Raw genomic sequence first — 24,178 nt, 5'->3', positions numbered from 1 at the left:
CCTATTAATTGCAGGTCCCAGATTGTGACCTGTGTCTCTGATTCACTGACTATAAATTGGGGTTCTGATGACCCCTGCCTCCTCTAACTGTCCTCTGTGAGGACAACACAGAGCTCAGGAAACACTTAACATTTTACTGGTTTATAAAGGATATTCTAAAGGATAGAGATGAACAGCCAGGTGAAGTGATATAGTGGGCAAGTTATGGGGTTTGGGTAGATGCAAGGTACACCAATCCCTAAGCTCCTCCACATGTTCAGTAACCCTGAAGTTCAACTGCAGTTTTCAAGAGATTTTAATAGAACTTAATCTCTAGCCAACCCCCCTTTTTTCCGAGTAGTTCTGAGTAGTTCTGTCCTGAGGCTATCTAGGGACCTACCCTAATTTACCTCAGCATAAACTGGTGTAATCAAAAGGGGCTCCTAATGAATAACAAAAGACAGTTCCTATCACTCAGAAAATTCCAAATGTTTTAAGGGCTCTGTAGTAGGGGGATAAAGATCAAATATATTTCATATTATATATTACAGTGCTATTATCACATCTAAAAAAAATATCAAAGTTTTAATATCAGGCGAGATACAAGAATGTTCTCTGAGGTATATTTACAACCATTTCAAGCATTTATAAACATTTTTCATGAGTACTTATGCTGTCACAATTTTGGTATATTGTATTTAGTTCTTTATGAATGTCATACAAAATGCTCTGAACAGGGATATATGTTATTTAGCCATATAAGTTTTGTAGTCCCGGCAAAATAGGTTCTTGGTATATATTTGAGAAATTGAATTGGATTTAGAACTGTAATACTACCCTTAAAAAAAAAAACCTTCCTATCCGGAGACTATTTTAAGGTGACACAATCCATTGGAAAGAACTTGGCATATGGAGTTGGAGAATCTGAGTTTGAAGTTCAGCCCCACAGTCTACTAGATGAATAAAGCTGGATGGGTTATCTGATGTCTGATCCTTAAATTCCTTGTTAGGTGGATATGATCAGATCTATCTTAGAAGGTTCTTGAAGGGATTAATGTGTTGGGCATAGTATCTTGTAAATAGTAGAGTATACCTTTTACGTATCATTTTTAATTTCTATTATTTTTCTTCATAAATCATGTATGTGGGCTGGGGTTGTGGCTCAGTGGTAGAGTGCTTGCCTAGCATGTGTGAGGCACTGGGTTCGATTCTTGGCACCACATATAAATAAATGAATAAAGTTCTATCAACATCTAAAAAGTATATTAAAAAAAAGTATGTATGCACTCTACCTAAGAGAAATTTCAGAGTCATTAGCTTTTTACATTTCTGAAAAATTGTTTCAAGACCATTCTTAGATATTTATGAACAAGTTAACTATATTAAACTTTCTTGATTTAGTGTTAATTTTTGGACTGCTGTTTCTACCCCTGATTTTAACATGAATCTGTGTTGAACGTCTCTTTGAAAGATCTGCTTAGCTTTAGTATGCAAATGGAAATGTGATTTGGGATAATCTTCACTGTCATCACTGTCGGGGAAATTATTCATTGGGAGTCATTATTTTTGAGTTTGCACAATTTTGGCAACTAAATTATATTCAGACAATAGGATTGATGTACAATTTGACTTTAAAAATGGCAAATTTTAATATAGGCATTATTAATTTTATGACTGGTATTGGGGTCTTTACCTAGGCATTGGCTCGTACTTGGGAAAACAAGACCTTAACACTTTTTTTTTTTTCTCTTAAGATGTTTTTAGTTAGTGACACAATTAGAAATAGAACTCAGTATAACTGTGTTTTGCAAGAAAAGTATAATTATACTTTGCAATTTTCATCATATAAAAAATTGCATTGATACACGTATAGTTTTACAGGCTATGTTTTAAATCAAAATGCAGTCTGTAAAAAATAAAAAATAAATACTTTTAATAGTAAGTTTAATTGTCTTTGTATGTGTGTGTGAGCTGTTTTGGTTGCTAAATGCTCTAGTAGGAAGGGTGAATTACTATAAAATCTTAGTGTTATAAAGTGTCTAGAAATTGTACAAATTGTTTAAAAATGTCCCTTACGTTCCTGAAAGCTATAAAACATGAAAGACATAGACCCTTTTAAAAATCGTGAGGAAATAAATGGGGAAGAAAAATTTTCTTTTATTCAGATGCTTAATTTGGGTGTGGTTATGCTTTGGATGAATTATAAATTTTTCTGTTACTTGACTGGAAAAAACTGTTTTAAGGTAGGATTTGAATATAATTTCAATGAATGCCTTAATGATCCTGAGAGATATTGTTGCAGAAATTTCAGAAATTAGACAATTTTTGGAAGAATTTTATTTTTCCTGAAACATTTTTCCTGTCCAGCTAAATTCTTCCTCATCCTATGAGTCTATGTTATGTTTTACCTTTTCTTGGAATTGTTTTAATACCTCTTGGCATCATAATTGTTTCTTGCCTGTATTTTTATAAAACTTTAAGAAATATTATAAAATTTATTTTAATATTGTTATTGTCTGAGGCTACAATTTTGTTCTTTGTTTTTTTATGTACAGTGCCTGACAGGTTGATCCGAAGTAGTTACATCCCTAAATATTTAATGGAGAAATGTGGTTAATGTAATTAAAACATTCTCATCTAGTTTCTTATTTCTTAATATTTTATCATTAAACAGATTTAAAATTAAAATTTTGTGAAATTGGTAGGCCAATGAGTTCTTAAAAATTAACAAAATCCAAATAAAACATTTCAGCAGGATTTAAGTCCTGTGGATAAAGGAACATAATGATTAGAAAACATTTATTTTTAACTTATATTTCTAGTAATTTTATTTCCTTTACAGTTTATCTTAACCCATTTCTTCCTAATTATGTAGTTATTATAGTGATTGGCTCTGAAATTTTTAGGTGCTGAATTACATTTATTGGAATTTGTAGTTTCTGTGACTCAGTCCAGATGGGACATGGTAGTTTTGGATAGTTTGCTGTTAACTTAAAGTTGAATAGATATGGGATGCTTTAAAATTTTTTTTTAAACAGAAATGGTTACCCCAAAGTAATAGCTATAGGAGGAGCCCAGCTTTATCTGAAGCATAATGCTGCCTCCCATCTGGAGAAAATTGTGATTTTCTTAGCAAGGAAAAGATACTGAGTCACAAATTATTAGCTGTGTACACTTTGCTATTGCTTAACTGTACACAGCTAATAATTTCTGCCTCAGAATCATCCTCATTATGGACAGAATTGGCCCTAAGACCCAGATAAGCTGAGAGTACGAATGTCCCTTCAACCCGTAAGTGGTGGAGGGATGACTGAAAGCAGGACGAGGGTAGGAGTCAAGCTGGCTCATTCTAAAAGCTGGACACTATGCTTCTGTTTAAAAAAATTTTCAGCCCCATCTATAGAAGAATACAGAATTATTGACTGTTGACCCACATCAGTTCAATGGAAAAAATCAGCATGAACTGGAGCTGTAGTGTTTGCCTTGCCTCTTCCTGGAGGGTTTTTGTCTTCCATATTCTACCTGAAAGACTTGTTCCTTGTTGATACTTGCTGATTATTTCTTTGTACGTCTTTCACATTCCAGCCACAAGACACTAAAGAATACACATTGCAGTTAATAAACGCTGTTTGCTACTGCTTAACTGGATATACAATACTGTATTTCATTATCAAAATGAAGGACATAATGTTAAAGATTATCTCAGGTTATTGAGAAAAGTAGCAACTGAGAATCAAACTATGTAATTCTTTTTCTTTTCAGTACTGGGGATTGAACTCAGGGGTGCTCTACCACTGTGCTACATCCCAGTCCTTTTTATTTTCTATTTTGAGATAGGATTTTGCTAAATTGCTAAGGATGACCTCAGACTTGTGATCCTCTTTTGCCTAAGCCTCCTGAGTAGCTGAGATTAGAAGTATGTGCCATATAATTCTTTTCCTACCTATGTGCCTTCCCTGGTTGCCAAGTGAGATTATCAGAGGAAAAAAATTGAAATATTGTGAATAACTTTTTTTCCTTTTAAAAATAAACAACTCTAGAAATTTAATAGAGGAGAAAATTTCTTAGGATTTTGGTAGATAGTCTTGACTAAAAATCCAATTCATAAATGAACAAAGCACAGTTTCTGGTTTAAAGTGTTACAAGTAAATTATCTAGAATCTTACCTCTGGAGTCTTTTTTACATATCACCTTCTTTATCAATTTATGTAGTGCCTTCATGGTTTATAGACTATTCGCATGCTAATTTTACACAGCAAATCTGTTATTTTCCACAGTTCTACATTTTCCATCTGTTTTTACTGGTTGCATTTTATGTTGGTATGCAGTAATTTTGTTCAGTTTTTCCCATTGATCATTTAGGTTAGTAATTTTTTTCAACTTTATTGTGGTAAAATATAAGATAATTGATCATTCTAACCATTATTTAAATGTTTAGTTTTGTGCACTATTAACACCATTCTGTTCATCTCATAAAACTAAAATTTTATACCTATTAAATAATAACTTCTTGTTCCTCCTCCCCCCAACTCCTAGCAACTTGCCATTCTGCTTTTTGTCTCTGATTTTGACTACTCTGTATCACCTTATGCATCATATAGTATTTGTATTGGTATCATACAGTAGTTATCTTTCTTTGATTTATTTCACTTAGCACAGCATCCTTAAGGTTCACCCAACTTGAATTTCCTTTTCATGGTCTGAAAAATATTCCATTGTATGGATATACCACATGCTTATCCTTTCCTCTGTAGATGGACACTTTTTTCCTTCCACATTTTAGCTGTTGCGAGTAATGGTGCTATGAACATGGATTCACAAACACTTCTTAAAATCCTGCTTTCAATTTTTCTGAATAGATTTTTTTTCCAGAAGTAAATTGCTGGATCACATGGTAATTCTGTGTTTAACTTCTTAAGGAACTATCATTGTTCTCCATAGTGGCTGGGCCAAGACTAATTTGCTGTTAATGGTAATGCTCTAAGTCACATTTTAAGTTTTGAAGACTAACTGTTGGAATTTTTTTAAAAAAATCTTTTCAGAAGCAAGAGAAAAAGAAGAAGAAATGAACAGAGAGAAAGAATTAAGAAGACAAAGTGAAGATATTGAACCCATACCATCAGGTTCCAATATGGCCAGAGATTGCTCAAAATCATTATCCAGGTGCCTGATTCTCTCAGAAGGCTTCTATTAAACTGTTGTTTTTCTGGATGTTCATAACACAATTTATACAAAGTTCCTGGTATTAAAAACTTACATAGAAGGCTGAAACAGGAGGATCACAAGTTCAGCCTCAGCAAAAGCAAGGCACTAAGCAACTCAGTGGGACCCTATCTCTAAATAAAATACAAAAAAGGGGTGGGGATGTGGCTCAGTAGTCAAGTGCCCCTGAGTTCAATCCGTGGTACCCACCCCCATCCCTCCAAAAAAGAAAACTTACGTAAGAGGCAATTATTTATCCCTAGGCCATGAAAAAGTGCTATGTCCTATAGATATTGATGGGATATTTATTTATTTATTTATTTATTTATTTATTTATTTATTTATTACTGGAGATTGAACCCAGGGATACTTTGCCTCTGAGCTACATCCCCAGCTCTTCATATTTTTTTATTTTGAGACAGGTTCTCACTGAGTTTCTTAAGGCCTTACTGAGTTGGTGAGGTTGGCCTTGAACTTGTGATTCTCATGCTTTAGCCTCCTGTGTTGCTGGTGATATTGGCATGCGCCACTTTGTCCAGTTCAATGGGATTTTAAAAAAGTATTTCATATGATATAATGTTTAAATCTTTGCATTTTAAAAATTACTTTAAAGTGAAATTTAATACTAATCTAATTATTAAGAACTTTAAAGAGCATGAACATAGGATAGATACCAAATTTGGATGGAATAATAAAGAACTCGAATGTTTAGATTATTATTACTGTTATTTTTGTGGTGCTGAGAATCAAAGCCAGAGTCTTGTTCATTTTAGGTAAGCCTTTTATCACTGAACTATATCCCCTGTCCTAGATACATTTTTAATTGTCAAATTGGTTCTATAAACTTTTCATTGTTTAAATATAATATGCTGGGCAAAAAGTACCATTGAATTGACTTTTCTCTCCTTGGAGAAAAACATGTAAATACAAAAATATCACTCATACTATATAGTTTCATTTTTTTTTTTTTTTTTTTTTGCTCATGTCTTCTCTGGTGTAGATCTTTAGTATCTCAGTGTAGACTCTTGAGGAGAATCTTAACTCTATAATAATCTTGGCATTTTCTAGAGTTTGTTTCTACAGGGAAACAGAATGGGACTCGAAATCCAAGTCTCCCTTGTAATTTTTTGGTATTGGGATTGAACCCAGGGAAAATTTGCCACTGAGCAACACTTCAGCCCTTTTTATTATTTATTTTGAAGCAGGATTTTGCTAAGTTACTGAGAGCCTTGATAAATTGCTGAGGCTGACCTCAAACTTTCGGTCCTCTTTTCTCAGCCTCCTGAGTTGCTGGGATTACAAGTGTATATCATTGTGCTTGCCCTGAGTCTTCCTTTTTATAACAATGCAACCCCAATACCTGTGTGTTTTCTCAGGAGCATATGGGTATCTTTGAATATATTAGTAAGGAGCAGGGGTTAGCAAAGTTTTTCTATCAAAGACTAGTGTGTTAGTTATCTTTTCATTGCTGTGACAAAAATATCAGAGGAAATAAACTTAAAGGAGGAAAGATTTATTTTGGCTATTTCAGAGGTTTCAGATCATGGTTGCCTGACTCTATTGCTTTCGACCTGAGATGAGATAGAATATTAGGCCCAAAGGTATGTATGGTGGAGGAAAGTGGTTTACTGGAAAGTGTCTTGCCCTCTGTCAGTCAGGATGGGGAGAGAGAGAGAGAGAGAGAGAGAGAGAGAGAGAGAGAGAGAGAGAGAGAGAGAGAATGAATGATGCAAGGGCCCTGGGACAAGATATTCCTTTCTGTGATACATGCTCAGTGACCCACTGTAATGGTTAATTTGAATTGTCAACTTGCCTGGATTAAGAGATGCTGGTGATTAAGAGGCCTCTTAGTGTGTAGGAATGATTGGAATGTGGGATAGTGAACTGAAGTGGAGCCCCTCCCTAAATGTGGGCCCACTGCCCAATAAGATGGAATAAAAGCTGAAAGAACAAGGAAGCAGATGCAGATGCAAGCTCCGTTGTTCTTGATTGCTACTTCAATCATCTGAGGATATTGGATTCTTCTTCACTCTTACACAGCGAACTCTGCCAGTGATTCTCCAGAGAACCCTGACTAATACAGAAATTGGTACCAGGAGTGGCTCTGTAGAAACAGAATTGTAAGGATTAAGTTCCTTAGTTGGTTTTGTGGGTTTATGGAGTTGGCTGTCTAAATTGGTTAGACCTAACGTTACTAAAGTCTCTCCTGCTGGTGGAGAGCACTGATAATCCATGGTGTGAACTGTTTAATGAGATTCACAAAGCATTTGATGCTCCCAATTCACTGCTTATAAAAAGCCAGGCATTTAGTGACTCTGTACATGATACCTTTGAACAGTTCTGGAAAACTAAGAAATATGATGTTCGTTGGTTGCTTCTTGCTTCATTGGACAAAGTAACAAAGGAGAATGATGAGCTCAGAAATTCAGTTTCTCAGCTGCAGACGTGCATAACTGATCTGAAAGCTGCTAAGTTGTTATGAAGGAGACTTTTCTGTCTTATAGTCATAGGACTGAGGTTGCTGAAAACCAGACACAAACTCTCATCCTGCAATTAACTGAATTAAGATGAAAGTTTAACTCTCAGCCTTGTAAGGTGTCTGTGTTAAAGTGAGAACACTGATTGAAAAGAATGGGATCCTGCAAGTTGGGATGGCAATGTAGAGGAGGAGCCTGAAGGGAATGGGGACATTGAACTCCCATATTCTGATGAGTTTATTTTGCCAGAAGTTGTTGAGTCCCCACCCTTAGCCACAACTGAGGCATCCCTGTCCCCACCCTTTGTGGCATTGGCTTCTCCACCCTCCCTGGAGTGAACTAATCCTGCTTTGCTTATGGAAATTGTAAAGACCTGTGATTCTGTTACTCAGCATGAAGATGTTGATACTACTCAGAACCCACCCTCACCACCCACTTTTGCCTCCAGGTCTATAACTAGATCCAGATCTAAGCAGGTCCCTAGAGGTGAGGTACAGAGTGTGACCCACAAGGAGGTACACTACACTCTGAAGGAACTTCTTGAGTTTTCTAATTCATACAAGCAGAGGTCTGGGGAACATGCATGGGAATGGATTTTAAGGGTGTGGGATAATGGTGGAAGAAACATGAACCTAGATCAGACTGAATTTATTGATATTGGCCCATTAAGCAGAGATTCTAGATTTAATGTAATCGCTCACAGTATTAAAAAAGGTACTAATAGTTTGTTTGGCTGGTTGGGTGAAGTATGGTGTACCATAAATGAACTAGAAATGCCTGACATCCCTTAGTTTACTGTTGATGAGGGAATTCAGAGGCTCAGAGAGATTGGGATGCTGGAGTGGGTCTGTCATGTACAACCTTTTCCTCCATACTTGTGGGATCCAGAAGATGTGAACTTCACCAAAACTATAGGAAACAAATTTGTGAGGGGGCACCAGCATCCTTGAAGAGCTCTGTTGTTGCTCTTCTTTGTATGCCAGATCTTACTGTGGGGGCTACGGAAGAATTCAATGCAATGGGATTGATTGGATCTCAGGGAAGAAGGGGCCAAGTTGGAGTCCTCAATCATCAAAGACAGGGTGGTTGTAGTTGCCATAATGGACAGCAAAGGGGAAGAAATGGACCCAGTGTTCTGACTTGTGTAGATCTCTGGCATTGGCTAATTAATCATGATGTTTTTAGAAGCCAAATAGATGGGAAACCCACCTAATTCTTATTTGACTTATATGAGCAGAAAAAGGCTAGGGCAAATGTATAAAAGTCTGCCCTAGATCATAAGAGCAGAATCACGGCCCCTCAACCACTTCCTGGATTTGAGTCAATTTACCGATCTAGAATCCCTTGAAAGAAGGGGAGGCCAGATCCCTTGAAGAAAGACCCTGTTATAGTTCCATAAATATTTACTGTTAATTTTTCTCCCATTCTTCCCCAAAAGGATCTAAGGCCTTTTACTAGGGTAACTGTGCATTGGGGAAAGGCTGTGATCAGACCTTTCAGGGACTACTAGACACAGGCTTTGAATTCACATTGATTCTGGGAAACCTGAAACGTCATTGTGGCCCTCCAGTAAAAGTAGGGGCTTATGGAGGTCAGGTGATCAATGGAGTTCTGGCCAAGGTCCAACTTACAGTGGGTCCAGTAGGCGCTGAACTCATCCTGTGGTGATTTCCACAGTCCCTAAATGTAAAATTGGGATAGATATACTTAGCACTTGGCAAAATTCCCATATTGGTTTCCTTACCTGTGGAGTGAGGGCTATTATGAGGGCATATTATTATGGTGGGAAAGGCCAAATGGAAGCCTCTGGATTTGTCTATACTTGGGAAAATAATGAATAAAAAGCATTACCGCATTCTTGGAGGGATTGCAGAGATCAGTGCCACCATCAAAGACTTGAAGGATGCAGGGGTGGTGATTCTCCCAACATCTCCATTTAACTCTCCTATTTGGCCTGGGTGGAAGATGTATGGGTCTTAGACAATGACAGTTGATTATTGTAAGCTTAATCAGGTGGTGACTCCAATTGCAGCTGCTACACCAGATGTGGTTTCTTTGCTTGAACGTCTCCTGGTACCTGGTATGGGCTATTGATTTGACAAATGCTTTTTTCTCTATCCTGGTGCATAAGGACTACCAGAAACAATTTGCTTTCAGCTGGCAAAGGCCAGCAATATACCTTCACTGTCCTTCCTCAGGGGTATGTCAGCTCTCCAGCACTGTGTCACAGCTTAGTTTGTAGAGATCTTGATTATCTTTCTCTCCCACAAGGAAATACACTGGTTCATTATATTGATAACATTATGTTGGCCAACTGAGCAGGAGGAAGTCACCACTTTGAACTCGCTAGTGGAGCATTTGTATGTCTGAAGATGGGAAATAAATCCCACTAAAATTCAGGGGGCTTTAACTTCAGTAAAGTTTCTAGGAGTCCTGTGGTGTGGCTCCTGCTGAGATATTCCTTCTAAGGTGAAGGATAAGTTGTTGCATATGGCCCGTCCTACAAATAAGAAGGAAGCACAACATCTGGTGGGCCTATTTGGATTTTGGAGACAGCACATTCCTCACTTGGGTGTGTTACTTAAGCCTATCTACCCAGTGACTAGAAAAGCTTTTTGTTTTGAGTGGGGTCCAGAACAGGAGAAGGCTCTGCAACAGGTCCAGGCTGCTTTGTAGGCTGCTCTGCCACTTGGGCCATACGACCTGGCAGTCCAGTGGTACTCAAAGTATTAGTGGCAGATAGGGAGGCTGTCTGGAGCCTTTGGTAGGCCCCCTTAGGTGAATCACAGAGGAGGCCATTGGGATTTCGGAGCAAGGCCTGCCATCATCTTCAGACAACTACTCTGCCTTTGAAAAACATTTCTTGGCCTGATACTAGACCTTAGTGGAAACTGTGAATGCTTGGCCATGGGTCACCAGGTTACTCTGCTACCTGAGATGCCCATCATGAACTGGGTGTTCTCTGACCCACCAAGCCATAAAGTTGGATGTGCACAATAGCACTCCATCATCAAGTGGAAGGGGTACATACGTGCTCGGGCATGGGCAGGACCCAAAGGTATAAGTAAATTGCATGAAGAAGTGGCCCAAATTCCCATGGTTCCTACTCCAGCCGCAGTTCCTTCTGTACCTCAGCGTGAACCTATGGCTTCATGGGTTGTATCTTATGACCAATTAACAGAGGAAGAGAAGACCAGGGCCTGGTTCATGGATGGTTCTGCATGATATGCAGGTACCACCCGGAAATGGACAGCTGTAGCACTGTCGCCCCTTTCTGGAACAACCCTGAAGGACAGTGGTGAAGGGTAGAACTTCAGGCAGTGTATCTGGTTATGCATTTTGCCTGGAAGGAAAAATGGCCAGGTGTGTGACTATATCGACTCATGTGCTGTCATATGCTAGCCAGTGGTTTGTCTAGCTGGTCAGGGAACTGGAAAGAACATCATTGGAAAATTGGTGGCAAGGACATTTGGGGAAGAGGTATGTGGATAGACCTCTCTGAATGGGCAAAGGATGTGAAGATATTTGTGTTTCATGTAAATGCCTATCAAAAGGTGACCTTAGCAGAGGAGGATTTTAATAATCAGGTAGATAGGATGACCCTATCTGTGGACGGCAGTCAGCCTCTTTGCCCAGCTACCCCGTCATTGCCCAATGGGCTCATGAACAAAGTGGTCATGGTGGCAGGGATGGCAGTTATCCATGGACTCAGCAGCATGGACTTCTCCTCACCAAGGCCGATTTGGCTATAGCCACTGCTGAGTGCCAAATTTGCCAAAAGCAGAGACAAACACTAAGCCCCTGATATGGCATCATTCCCCCGGGGAGATCAGCCAGCAACATGGTGGCAGGTTGATTATATTGGACCACTTCCATCATAGAAAGGGCAGCGGTTTGTCCTTACAGGAATAGACACTTGTTCTGGGTATGGATTTACCTTCCCTGCACGTAGAGCTTTATCCAAAACGTCCATCCATGAACTTACAGAATGCCTTATCCATTGTCATGGTATTTCACACAGCATTGCTTCGGGCCAAGGAACTCATTTCACAGCCAAAGAAGTGAGGCAGAGGGCTCATGATCATGGGATTCACTGGTCTTACCATGTTCCCCACCATCCTGAAGCAGCTAGTTTGATAGAACAATGGAATGGATTCTTGAAGATGCAATTACAGTGTCAGCTAGGTAGCAGTACCTTGCAGGGCTAGGGCAAGGTTCTTCAGAAGGCTGTCTATTCTGAATCAGCATCTACTATATGGTACAATGTCTCCTATTGCTAGAATTCATGGGTTCAGGAATCAAGGGGCGGAAATAGGAATGGTACTACTCACCATTACCCCTAGTAACCCACTAGGAAAGTTTTTGCTTCCTGTCCCTGCAACCTTAGGATCTGAAAACCTACAAGTCTTAATTCCAGAAGGAGGAATGTTTCAGCTAGGAAATACAACAATGATTTCATTAAACTGGAAGTTAAGACTTCACCCTGGCCACTTTGGGCTCTTCATGCCTCTGAGCCAACAGACTATGAAGGGAGTTAGGGTGCTGGTGGGGATGATTGACCCAGATTGCCAAGGGAACATTGAACTGTTACTCTACAGTGGAAGTAAGGAAGCATACTCCTGGAGTGCAGGAGATCTCTTGCGGTATCTCTTAACGTTACCCTCTCCTGTTATTAAGGTCAATTGGTAATTAAAACACCCAATCCAGGCAAGACAACAAATGTCTCAGACCGTTCAGGAATGAAGGTGGGGGTCATACTTCCAGGTAGAGCCAAGACCTGCTGAGGTGCTTGCTGGAGGTTAAGGGAATATAGAATGGGTAGTAGAAGAAGGTAGTCATAAATACCAACTATGTCCACATGACCAGTTACAGAACTGAGGATTATAATTACCATGGATATTTCTTCCCTATTCCATTAAGAATATGCTTATGCATACCTACACATTCATTAAGAGGAAACATTTGTCACTCTCCTGTTATTCATCATGAAATGTAGTATTGATTGACTTAACATTAGTAATGTTTCTGTTTTTCTATTCTGGGGAGAGAACTAGTATGTTTTCAGTTGTATGAAGGATAGTTGTGTTAGGTAGAATTATGAACTGTTAATGTGTTGATTTGGAGATTAAGTATGATGGTAAGAGTCATTTTTGGATATCAAGTTGACAAGGGGTGGACTTGTAATGGTTAATTTGAATTCTCAACTTGACTAGATTAAGAGATGCTGGTGATTAAGAGGCCTCTGGTGTGTCCATGAGGGCATATCTAGGAATGATTGAAATGTGGGATAGTGAACTGAAGTGGAGCCCCTCTCTAAGCATGGGCCCACCACTCAATAGGATGAACTAAAAGCTGGAAGAACAAGGAAGCAGATGCAGATGCAAGCTCGACTCTTCTTGAACAGGTTCTTGATTGCCAATCATCTGAGGATATTGGACTCTCGCTTCTTTACTCTTCCAAAGTGGACTCTGCCAGTGATTCTCCAGAGCACCCTGACTAATACACCCACCTATTCAAATTAGGTCCCAAGTTTCCACCACTCTAGTAGTGACATAGGCTGGAGACAGCCTTTAGCATATGGCTTTTGGGGAAAATTTTAGATCTAAATCATAGCAAACAGATAGTAACAATTTTAGGCATTAGAAACCATATAATCTCTTTTTCAGCAACTCAGCTATGCTATAGGTAAAGCATAAAGGAATTGGTGTGACTATATTCCAATAAAACTTTAAAAACAAGTAACGCACCCAAGTTAGCTAACCCAAAACCCAAGTATTTTGCCATTAGTGACTTAAATTGAAGAAGATTGGCATTATAAGTATAAAATACAAAGATTGAAATAATAATCAAGAAAATATAATACAAATACTACTGCATTTCATTGATCAAGGAATGGAAGTTTACTTACCACTATCACAGAAAGCTTCAAATGAATAGTACATGGCAGATAAATAGACTTGTCAAAAGCTCAGTTGGTAATATTAATATCAAATATATTAAATATAGATTTTCTATATTATAGGATTCTTTAAGCTGTTTCTGTGTATTGAATCATGGTACTATTTAAATAACTTTCTGAGCTGGGCGCAGTGGCACACACTTATAATCCCAGCAGCTTGGGAGGTGAAGGCAGGAGGATCACACAAGTTCAAAGCCAGCCTCAGCAACTTAGCAAGGCCTTATGCAACTCAGTGAGACCCTGTCTCTAAATAAACTACAAAAAAGGGCTGGGGATGTGGCTTAGTGGTTGAGTGCCCCTGGGTTTAGTCCCTGGTAATAAAAACAAAAACAAAAAAACCCTTTCTGTGGCTTAGTTAAAGCCTGTCTAAAGAAATGTGCATTTCAGGATTGTATTGATGAAGAATGCAATACATAGTGATTTTTACTTTAGTAGAATGCATATAATATCTTATTTCTAGAATTTAGCATCTGGATAAAAAAAAAATCCCTTTTCTTTCTAAATACTTCTTTTATTAGACACAGAATACTGGTACTGCTGTTCCTGGGAAGCTTAGAATTCAATTGTATGACTGTCTCATCTCTAAACTCTGGTGTAGGGAACTTGGACACTGACAAGTTGAGAATGATTCATGTTCTGGGAATTATTGGAACCGCCTGTAGTGGAGTATTTCATTATCCCTAATGTATTGAGACTTTTCATTACTCAATTCATTAGTAAATTAAGACTTTTAACAGTTTTCAAATTGGGTAATACATATAAATGTCCAGAAATCAAATAACTTTTATAAGGCCTTAGGAGTCAATGACTGATGCTAACTTTTGGCCTGTCTGGATTATTTCTTAGGAAAAGTTTAAGAAGTCCTGCCAGTGGACCATATAGTGCTCTAGGTTCTAAGAAACAAGAGCATTTAAGACAGGGTTCCCATTCATTAGAATTTACCAGCTAAAGAGTTCTTTATTGCTCTTACTAGATTATTTCTTTCGATCGCATTTAGGGGTTTATGTTTACATGAGATAATAAAACCGACCTAGTTACTTGTTGCAAAGAAAGAAAGGAGGATAAAAAATAACAATTTTGTTTTGTTCTAAGAAGATTATCTTTCTTTTCAAAGATATTTAGTTCTAACTAGAGATTGGCAAACAAACACTATCAGATTTTAGTTTTCTAGAGAGATCAGGCAAGTGGCCACTTCTTTTGTGGGTCACCAAAAGTACTATGCATTGGCATTGTGGGGAGCTGTCTTTACTGCTTTTGAAAAGGGGCATGGTGACCTTTTTCCTTAGGGGGAAATCACTGATTAAAGGGAATTCTCTGTATAACTTTTGTAAATACAAATAATCGGACACTGCACATTATTTAAGGACTTTTAAAGGCCCTAACTCAGACTTTCAAAATGCTTATTAGTTTTTTTTAAAAAGATCTTTTATTTTAAGAAAAAAGTAACAATATAACTAAGCAGAGAAAAATGTTTGAAATTAATGACATCCCCTCATTTCAGCATCTTAAAACTGAAGTGTGTAAAATACTTTTAGACTCTTGGGCTGTTTGGAGAATGTCCTATGCATGTATTTTTAAGAACTCAACAGAGATTTGGAAGAAGTTTTATGCAGAATCTCCTCCTCCTCCTTCTTTTCTTCCTTCTCTTCTTCCTCCTCCTCCTCTTCTCTTCCTTCTCCTTTTCCTCCTACTCCTCTTCTTCCTCCTTCTCCTCCTTCTTCCTTTTTCCTTTCAGGGATTTCCCCTTGTTTTCCATCTTGATCTCAGCCCTCTCATTCACACAGTAGATTTCTATCTATGGTGTCCCCTTGCCGGGATCTTTACTCTTTTTTTTTTTTTTCCAGTGCTACAGATTGAACCCAGGGGTGCTCTACAGCCGAGCTACATCCCCAACACCACTCCCCCCCACCTTTTTTTTAAAATTTGAGACAGGGTCTCACTAAGTTGCTCAGACTGGCTTCAAACTTGTAATTCTTCTGTCTCAGCCTCCTGAGTTGCTGGGACTGCTGGTGTGCCCTACTATTTCTGACTTATTTATATATTTTAAATGGCTATCAGGTTAGTTTCTTTTCCTTTGTGGTATGTTGAGAGTCTGTTTCTCAAAACATGTAAATGATTTTCAGAAATCTGCAATTTTATTGAAATTTGGTTCAGAGAAAGTTGACCTAACACTGCCAATTTTATTGCTCTTAAAGAAGTATTATATGGATACAAGTTGCTACTCAAAAAATACAGTGAAGGAATATGTCCTTTATCCTATGAAATACTGCTTTAGGATAGGAGAGAAATGTTTATGCACCTACTCATAATTTGTGAGGTAGAAAATGTTAGGCATTTGCATTTCCTCTTAAGAAATTAGTAGGAAAACACAATTATTAAAATGGAGTTAGTTCCTAAATTGAAAGCGTACAACCATAGACATAATGCTTACTTAAAATCTCTTTAAAAAGTCTTCTGGGAATAAGTGAGATTTGATGTTTATCTGTTTTCTCATCCAATATATGCTATTTCTCAGGCTCTAGTTCATGTTTTGGCAACACATTGAATTAGGACACATTCAAAATATGGAATATATTCTGTTTTCTGTTAGAGACATTTTTGGAAATAATTTCATGGACTTTGTTTTGTGTGGGCACATTAGAAACAAAATACTAGACATGGAGTTAGAAGCCGCATAAAACCTAATGTATTCTATCCAGATTTTATGTGGGTATTAGGGCTGAATAATCAGCCCTGAAACCAGCATGGATCAGTTTAGTTCTCAGTTTAATGCTTATTTCTGAATTACTTAACATGAATGCTAAGGATCAACATTTTAGTTTAGAACTCTAGAGGGTTTGAGCAATTTTGCACTAAAAAATTCTGTGATTTCTAAATGTGTATAGCTGGAAAGTTGTGCTTTAATCACAATGAAGGTAATTTGATGAGACTAGCTTAATATATTTTTATCAAATCATTCAATGGTTATTCATTAAGCATTGTGGAGTAGACACTGTTTTAGGCACTAGGGATAGAGCAGACAGGTAAGAACTGTTCTCATTGAGCTCATATTGGGGTGGGGTATTCTAGGGAGTGAACAACAGACTATAAACAACTAAATAATCAAATAAGATAATTTAGCATCTATGTAAAGAAAGGAAAGCAAAGTAAGGTAATTAAGTTAATAGTGATTTGGGAATGTGTGAAAGTTTAGAAAAGATGTCCTCTGGGGCCTGTTGGTGGTGGTGACATTTGAAGAAGCCTATATGATAAAGTTGTGCCATTTAACAAACTATGGAAGGAGTGATCTGGCAAAGAGAACTGCTGTGCAGAGACCCTCATGGTGAATCAAACTTCAACTGTACAATTAAGAAAGAAGACCTGTGGGGCTGGATACAGTGAACTGGCCATTACATCTCAAACGTTTCAGGAGGTTTTCTAGCTCTTTGTGTAAGGATAACATGTATGCAAGAATGTATTTCTTCCAATGTTGAACCTTTATGAAAATAAAAAGGAAAATCCCATCGTTTCCTTCAGTAATTTTGAGTACCTTCTGTATGTCAAATATACAGATGCTGGAAAGAGCAATGAACAAAACATAAGTTTCTGCTTTCATGGAGTTAATTTACCTGAGATACTTCGTTAGAAGGTTCTGATGCTTTTAATCTTACAAAATATTTGAAAGATTAAAAAAGATTAATTGATACTGTTAGGAGTACTGAATTCTCAACTCTCTGAGGATGGGATGGAGGTATGGTGGATATTGGTGGCTCTCAAAATGCCTAGAGATGTTTGATTAGAGACCTTAAATGAGGTCATAAGTGTCTTAAAATATTTAGATTAAAAAAAAATGGGTGGGTGAGGTGGTGCACATTTGTAATCCCAGCTCCTCAGGAACTGGGCAGATGGATTGCAAATTTGAGGCCACCTTGGGCAATTCAGTGAAACCCTGCTTCACAAAAATAAAAGAAGTGGGAAGGGCTTGTCTAGCATGTGTGAGACCCTAGATTCAATTTCTAGTACTGGGGAAAAATAAATAAATGGGAATAAGTATATGCCTTAGAGAAGGTATGTTTTAGAATCCAAGATTGCTACTTTTAACTTAGAATGTTGATGGTTTGGCAAACTTGGATTACTACTCAAAATAATTTTTTTTTTTTTGGGAACTAGGGATTGAACCCAGGTGTGCTTAACCCCAGAGTCACATTTGCAACCCCCCCTTCTTTTTTATTAAAATCTTTTTTATTTTTTATTTTTAAAAATTTTTTTTATTTTTTTTGCGGTACTAGGGATCGAACTCAGGGCCTTGTGTTTGCAAGGCAAGCACTCTACCAGCTGAGCTATCTCCCCAGCACTAAAATCTTTTTTATTTTTACAGACTGCATTTTGATTCATTGTACACAAATGGGGTACAACTTTTCATTTCTATGGTTGTGCACAATGTAGATTCACACCATTCATGTAATCATATATATACATAGGGTAATACTGTCGGTTTCATCCTACTATCTTTCCATCCCCCACCCCCTCCCACCCCATTTTCCTCTACACTATCCAAAGTTCCTTCATTCTTCTCTTCCCCACTGCCACCACTCCTCGTTATGTATCTTCATCCACTTTTCAGAGAAAACATTCAGCTTTTGGTTTTTTGGGCTTGGCCTATTTCACTTAGCATGATATTTTCCAACTGCATCCATTTACCAGCAAATGTCATAATTTTATTCTTCTTTATGACTGAGTAATATTGCATTGTGTGTGTGTATATATCACAGTTTCTTTATCCATTCATCAGTTGAAGGGCATCTCGGTTGGTTCCACAATTTAGCTGTTGTGAGTTGAGCTGCTATGAACATTGATGTGGCTACATCACTATCGTGCTGATTTTAAGTCCTTTGGGTATAAACCAAGGAGTGGGATACCTGGGTCAAATGGTGGATCCATTCCAAGTTTTATGTGGAATCTCCATACTGCTTTCCAGAGTGGCTATACCAATTTGCAACTCCACCAGCAATGTATGTGTGTGCCTCGTTCCCCACATCCACACCAATACTTATTATTGCTTGTGTTCTTGATAATAGTCATTCTAATTGGAGTTAGATGAAATCTTAGGATGATTTTAATTTGCATTTCACTAATTACCAGGGATGATGAGCACTTTTTCATATATTTGTTGATCACCTGTATATCTTCTTCTGTGAAGTGTCTGTTCCTTTCTTTAGCCCATTTATTGATTGGGTTCTTTGTATTTTGGGTGTAAAGTTTTTTATGTTCTTTATAAACTTTGGAGATGAGTGCTCTGTCTGAAGTGTATGTGGAAAAGATTTTCTCCCACTCTGTAGGCTCTCTTTTCACATTATTGATTGTTTCCTATGCTGAGAAAAAACTTTTTAGTTTGAATCTATCCCATTTATTGATTCTTGCTTTTAATTCTTGCTCTATGGGGGTCTTGTTAAGGAAGTCTGGTCCTAAGCCAAAGCGATGGAGATTCGGACCTACTTTTTCTTCTATTTGATGAAGAGTCTCAGGTCTGATTCCTAGATCCTTGATCCATTTCAAGTTGAGTTTTGTACAAGGTGAGAGATAGGGGTTTAATTTCATTTTATTGCATATGGATTTCCAGTTTTCCCAGCACCATTTGTTGAAGAGGCTATCTTTTCTCCATTGTAAGTTTTTGGCACCTTTGTTTAGTATGAGCTAACTATACTTTGTGAGTTTGTTTCTGTGTCTTCTATCCTGTACCATTGGTCAACTATACTTTGTGAGTTTGTTTCTGTGTCTTCTATCCTGTACCATTGGTCTACCTGTCTATTTTGGTGCCAATACCGAGCCGTTTTTTGTTACTATTGCTGTAGAGTTTGAGGTCTGGTATTGTGATACCTCCTGCATCACTCTTCCTGCCCAGGATTGCTTTGACTTCTGGGTTCAGAAATAATTTGTTGTGTAGGATTTGTATTCAAACATTTTAGGAGTAAAATTAACTCTCTTACATGAATGGCTTCATTTGCTTCTGTGGCAGAGATTCAATTCAAATATAGTAATAGAGGCATTGGTTATCTCAAAGGTTTCCATTCTTATGGTTCTAGTATTTTGTAGTTTTTCTTCTACATTCTGTTGTTCTGTCTTCTTATGAGTGATAATGATTTAGTGAAACTCCAATGTACAATTGTTGTGACCTATTATCTTTGACATTATGTTTGGGTAAGATAATTAGGGATTTTTAAAAATTAAGATTAAAAGTAATATTTGAGTTGGGCACAGTGGTGTATGGCTATAATCCTAGTAGCTCAGGAGGCTGAGGTAGGAGGATCACGATTTCAAAGCCAGCCTCAGGCAATGGCGAGGTGCTAAGCAGCTCAGTGAGACCTTGATTCCAAATAAAATAGAAAACAGGCCTGGGGATGTGGCTCAATGGTCCAGTGCCCCTGAGTTTAATTCCTGGTACCAAAACAAACAAACAAACAAACAAAAAAAACCCAGCCTCAAAACGTGTTTGTGCTAGTCAGCTTTTCATTATAGTGACAGAATACTTGACATAAATAGCTCAAATGCAGGAAAGATTTATTTAGGCTTATGGTTTTAGTTCATGGTCAGCTAGTTCCACTGTTTCTGAGTCTGTGGTAAGACAGAAAATGGGGGAAGGATGTGACAAAGCAAAGATACTCAACTCATCTTGCCAGGAAGCAAGGAGAGTGAGGAAGGGGCAAGGGACAAGATATACTCTTCAAAGGCACACCCCTATGACCCACTTCCTTTAGCTGGACTGCCCTACCTTCTAATACCCCATTCACCTATGAATTCTTTAGTGAATTCATTTATTGATGGGATCAGAGCCCTCATGATCCATTCATTTCCCCAGTGCCTCCCCTCTGAACATTGCTGCATTGGGGACCAGTCCTTCAACATGTCATGCCTTTGGGTGACATTACATATCCAAATTATAATAGTTATACATTTAATGTTTGAATTGCAAATTTAAAAACACTTTAAAAACTCAGTTGTTAAGAAGAGGTAAGCTGGGCATGGTGGAGCAGGCCTGTAATCCCAGTGACTTGGGATGGAGACAGGACTACCTCGAGTTCAAAGCCAGCCTCAGCAACATTGAGGTGCTCAGGATCTCATGGAGACTGTGTCTCTAAACAAAATACAAAACAGGGACTGGGGATGTGGCCCAGTGTTACAGTACCCTAGTTCAATATCTAGTACCAAAAAAAAAAAAAAAAAAAAACGAAAAGGCAGGATTTCCCAACAATATAATATATCTGGAGGCAAAGACTTTATAGCAGCAGAGGCAAAGAATCTTTTTTCTTCATTTTTAGGGACACCAGTAGCAGTGAAAATGAAGACAGTTCTGATTCTTCTTCTGATGAGTTAATTGGCCCTCCTTTACCCCCTAAAATGTTAGAAGACTCAGTTAATCTCATGGAGGAAGATATCCTTGGACCTTTACCCCCACCGCTTTATGAAGAAGAAGAAGATGATGATGATGAAGGAGAAGATGAAGGAGAAGAGGAAGTAAGTATTCAGGTGTAATTTAAGAATTCATGGGAGTGGCATCTTTAAGATATTATAGAGATCAATTTCCTGCTAAACTGTTAATTATAAGAATAAAAAACAAAACAAAACAAAAAAATCTAAACAAACCCTAGGAAGAAGAAGAAAACTAAAAAATAGTTTAGTGGAGAGCAGAAAATAGTGTGTTAAAAAGAAATTAATATCACATTTTGTTAAGCCTATTTAAGCATTCAGTATAAATGAAATTTTGGGGACATTTAAAAACAAATTGGATCTAAAATTATCATCAACAATAAAGTGGAAGATGGGAGAGTGGGATTGGAATTCATTCATTTTGACATCTTTGTATTATGTTGGAGGAGAGTAGAGATATTTGTTAACTTTATACTAGTTTAAGTTCAATGTATGAGTTATAATTTTAAGAATAATTCCCCAAAGACTAGAAGTAAAATATATAACCTCCAAAATAGTGAAAGGAAACTTCGTAAAAGTACATATTTGACACTAGGAGTAGATGATTTTTTAATACCTCCTTTATGTGACAAATCATTTTCAGTAGTAATTAAGAAATGAAATGAATAATAATGATAAGAAAAGAAATAGCTTTTTTCAGTCTGTCAGAGATTTCATGTTCAGGAACACACTATACAACATTTGTCAATTTATGTTCACAGTTGACCAACTAAAGCTTTTAATTTAAATTTTGTCATCTTTTTCACATAAAACAACATATGCGTGTTTGTATGTATACACACATTTATGTATATATACATGTGTGAGACTTCATAAAATTGGGAAAAGAAACATAAGGAAAATTTTGATAAATTATAAATTCTACAAATTACAATGTTGATTCTGTGTTTTTTGATATAAATTATAGTGACTTTTAAATATATCTTTGCAGTTTAAGTATTTTCACTTAAATGTAAAATTCGTTTTTCATTATATCTGGTAAAAACTTATGAAGCTTTTTTCTGCAAAAATCAGAGAAAATGTCTAACTATGGCAAACATTGTTATTAAAGAATGTATTACTTTAGAATGTTTTTGGTGAAAACAATTGAAGCATTCAGACATTACTGTTTTGAATTCTTCTGCCTATATAATCTGCCATCTTCCATATTTGTTTTCTTCCTGGCTTTCATAGAAAATAGAATTGAAATTTTATTTTTTATAATCATTGTTTATTTTGAATCCACTGTTTAAATGCAGAAATGCATGTTATAAGAGTGGTTAGAGATAGAAAACTACCCTCAAAGTAAGATTGAATGATTCTGAACCATTATGAGCATTGTGGAAATCTGTGTAGCTGAGTATATGCATGCATAAGTGTGGTGCAGACTGTTTAACAGGGAGTTCTCCAAATTAAATTAAGTAGTAAAAATGTGTTAATTGAAACTTAAATTTGTATTGTTAAAACTTAACAGTAACTATAGCAAAAAAGCAGAAATGAAAAAAAAACTAGTTTCTAAACTGACATTGTTTTTAATTGCTATTGCATGATGATAATAAAGATTTATCTGTAGTTGATTTTATTTTTTTAGATTTTATTTTTTGTGAGACTAAGCACAAAAGTGTGTCTCTGAGCTAGATCCTCAACCCTTTTTGTTTTTATTATTGCTTTTAAGTTTTCCACAGAAAATATATGCTCTTTTTATTGGTATCACTTCCACTGTAATTCTTTGGATATGCCATTAAATTCAGTTATTCCCATAAAAGTCAGGAAAGGAGAAAAAAGTAGTAGAGGAAAATCTTGGCAAATGGATACCAAATGATATGATAGTAGGCATAAATACAAATATGTTGGTATTCACAATAGATGTAAAGGGACCAAATTTGCTACTTATAAGAGAAAAATACTTGGATTGAACTTTAAATTCAGGTATATTTTATTTATTAGTGATACATCTAAAATATAATTACATAGAAAGGTTGAAAGTAAAGGAATTGAAAAGGTGTTGTAACTCAGTGGTAGAGCACTTACTTTGCATGCATTAATCCCTGGATTTGACCTCTAGCACTACAGAGGAAAAATAGAAATAAGAAATAGAAATGAATATAGCAGAAAAATGCCAACCAAAAGATAGCTGGTTAATGTTATAAAATTTATATCAGACGAAATAATCTTTTTTTTTTTTTTTTTTTTGAGAAGGGATCTCATCTTGCTATGTTGGCCACCAAGAACTTGAGATCTTCCTATTTCAGCCTGCTTAGTAGCTAGAATTACAGGTGTGTGTCACCACCAGGCTATGTTCAGACAATATAATCTTTAAGTCATAATCCTGATCAGGGTAAAGATGACATGGCTTAATGGTAAAAGGAACAATTTACTCTCCAGGAAAAATTGTCAGTCCCCAGTCTCTGTGCATATAATACAGTATTTTCAAAGTGTGTAAATCTATTGGGTATGGTGGTGCACACCTGTAATCCTAGGGACTTGGGAGACTGAGGCCAGTGGATCACTGGTTTGAGGCCAGCCTCAGCTACGTAGCAAGATCCTGTCTTAAAATAAAGAGGGCTAGGATGGGCAGGGGATATTGCTTAGTTGTTAGAGTGCTTACCTTGAATGCACAAGGCCTTGGGTCTAATCACCACCACCGCAAAAAAAAAAAAAAAAAAAAAAAAGTAAAAAGGATTGGGAATATAGTTAAGTGGTAAAGCACTCTTGGAATCAATTCCCAGTTTAAAAAAAAAGATTCAAAATGTATAAAGAAAAAATTTACAGGATTACAAGGAGAAATGCACAAATATAACATCGTAATGGGAGATTCAGAAATTAAGACAAATTAGTAAATGTTAGATGAATAATAAAAATAAGTTTGATCTATTAAACAGAATTTGTGGACAATCATAAAACAAGAAGTATCTAGGTCACATAGTGCTGTGGAAACATTAAGTGCTATGGAACCTTGAGGAAAATGTGGTGGATTATTTTGGATAGTCCATAGAGTACCATGGAATGCAAGAATGGGTTTTGTAATGGACTGAATGTTTGTGTCTTGCCAAAATTCACACATTGAAGCCCTAGCCTCCAGTGTGACCTTTTTTGGAGATAAGGCCTGTAAAGTTAA

General features: G+C 37.0%; 1 protein-coding gene across 1 annotated transcript in view; it reads left to right on the top strand.

Moving 5' to 3' along the window:
- Positions 1 to 24,178, top strand: part of WDR70 (WD repeat domain 70) — a 300,741-nt gene that overhangs the window by 5,303 nt on the left and 271,260 nt on the right. Inside the window, exons 4-5 of the mRNA XM_079145747.1 lie at positions 5,022 to 5,142; positions 20,913 to 21,108. Of these exons, the coding sequence (XP_079001873.1) occupies positions 5,022 to 5,142; positions 20,913 to 21,108 (317 nt within the window). The remainder of the gene's footprint in view (positions 1 to 5,021; positions 5,143 to 20,912; positions 21,109 to 24,178) is intronic.

The sequence above is a fragment of the Sciurus vulgaris genome, assembly GCF_902686455.1.
Source record: "Sciurus vulgaris genome assembly, chromosome: 6".
NCBI classification, from domain to species: domain Eukaryota; kingdom Metazoa; phylum Chordata; class Mammalia; order Rodentia; family Sciuridae; genus Sciurus; species Sciurus vulgaris.
The sequence above is the reverse complement of the archived record's forward strand: the minus strand, read 5'-3'. Positions and strand labels throughout refer to the sequence as shown.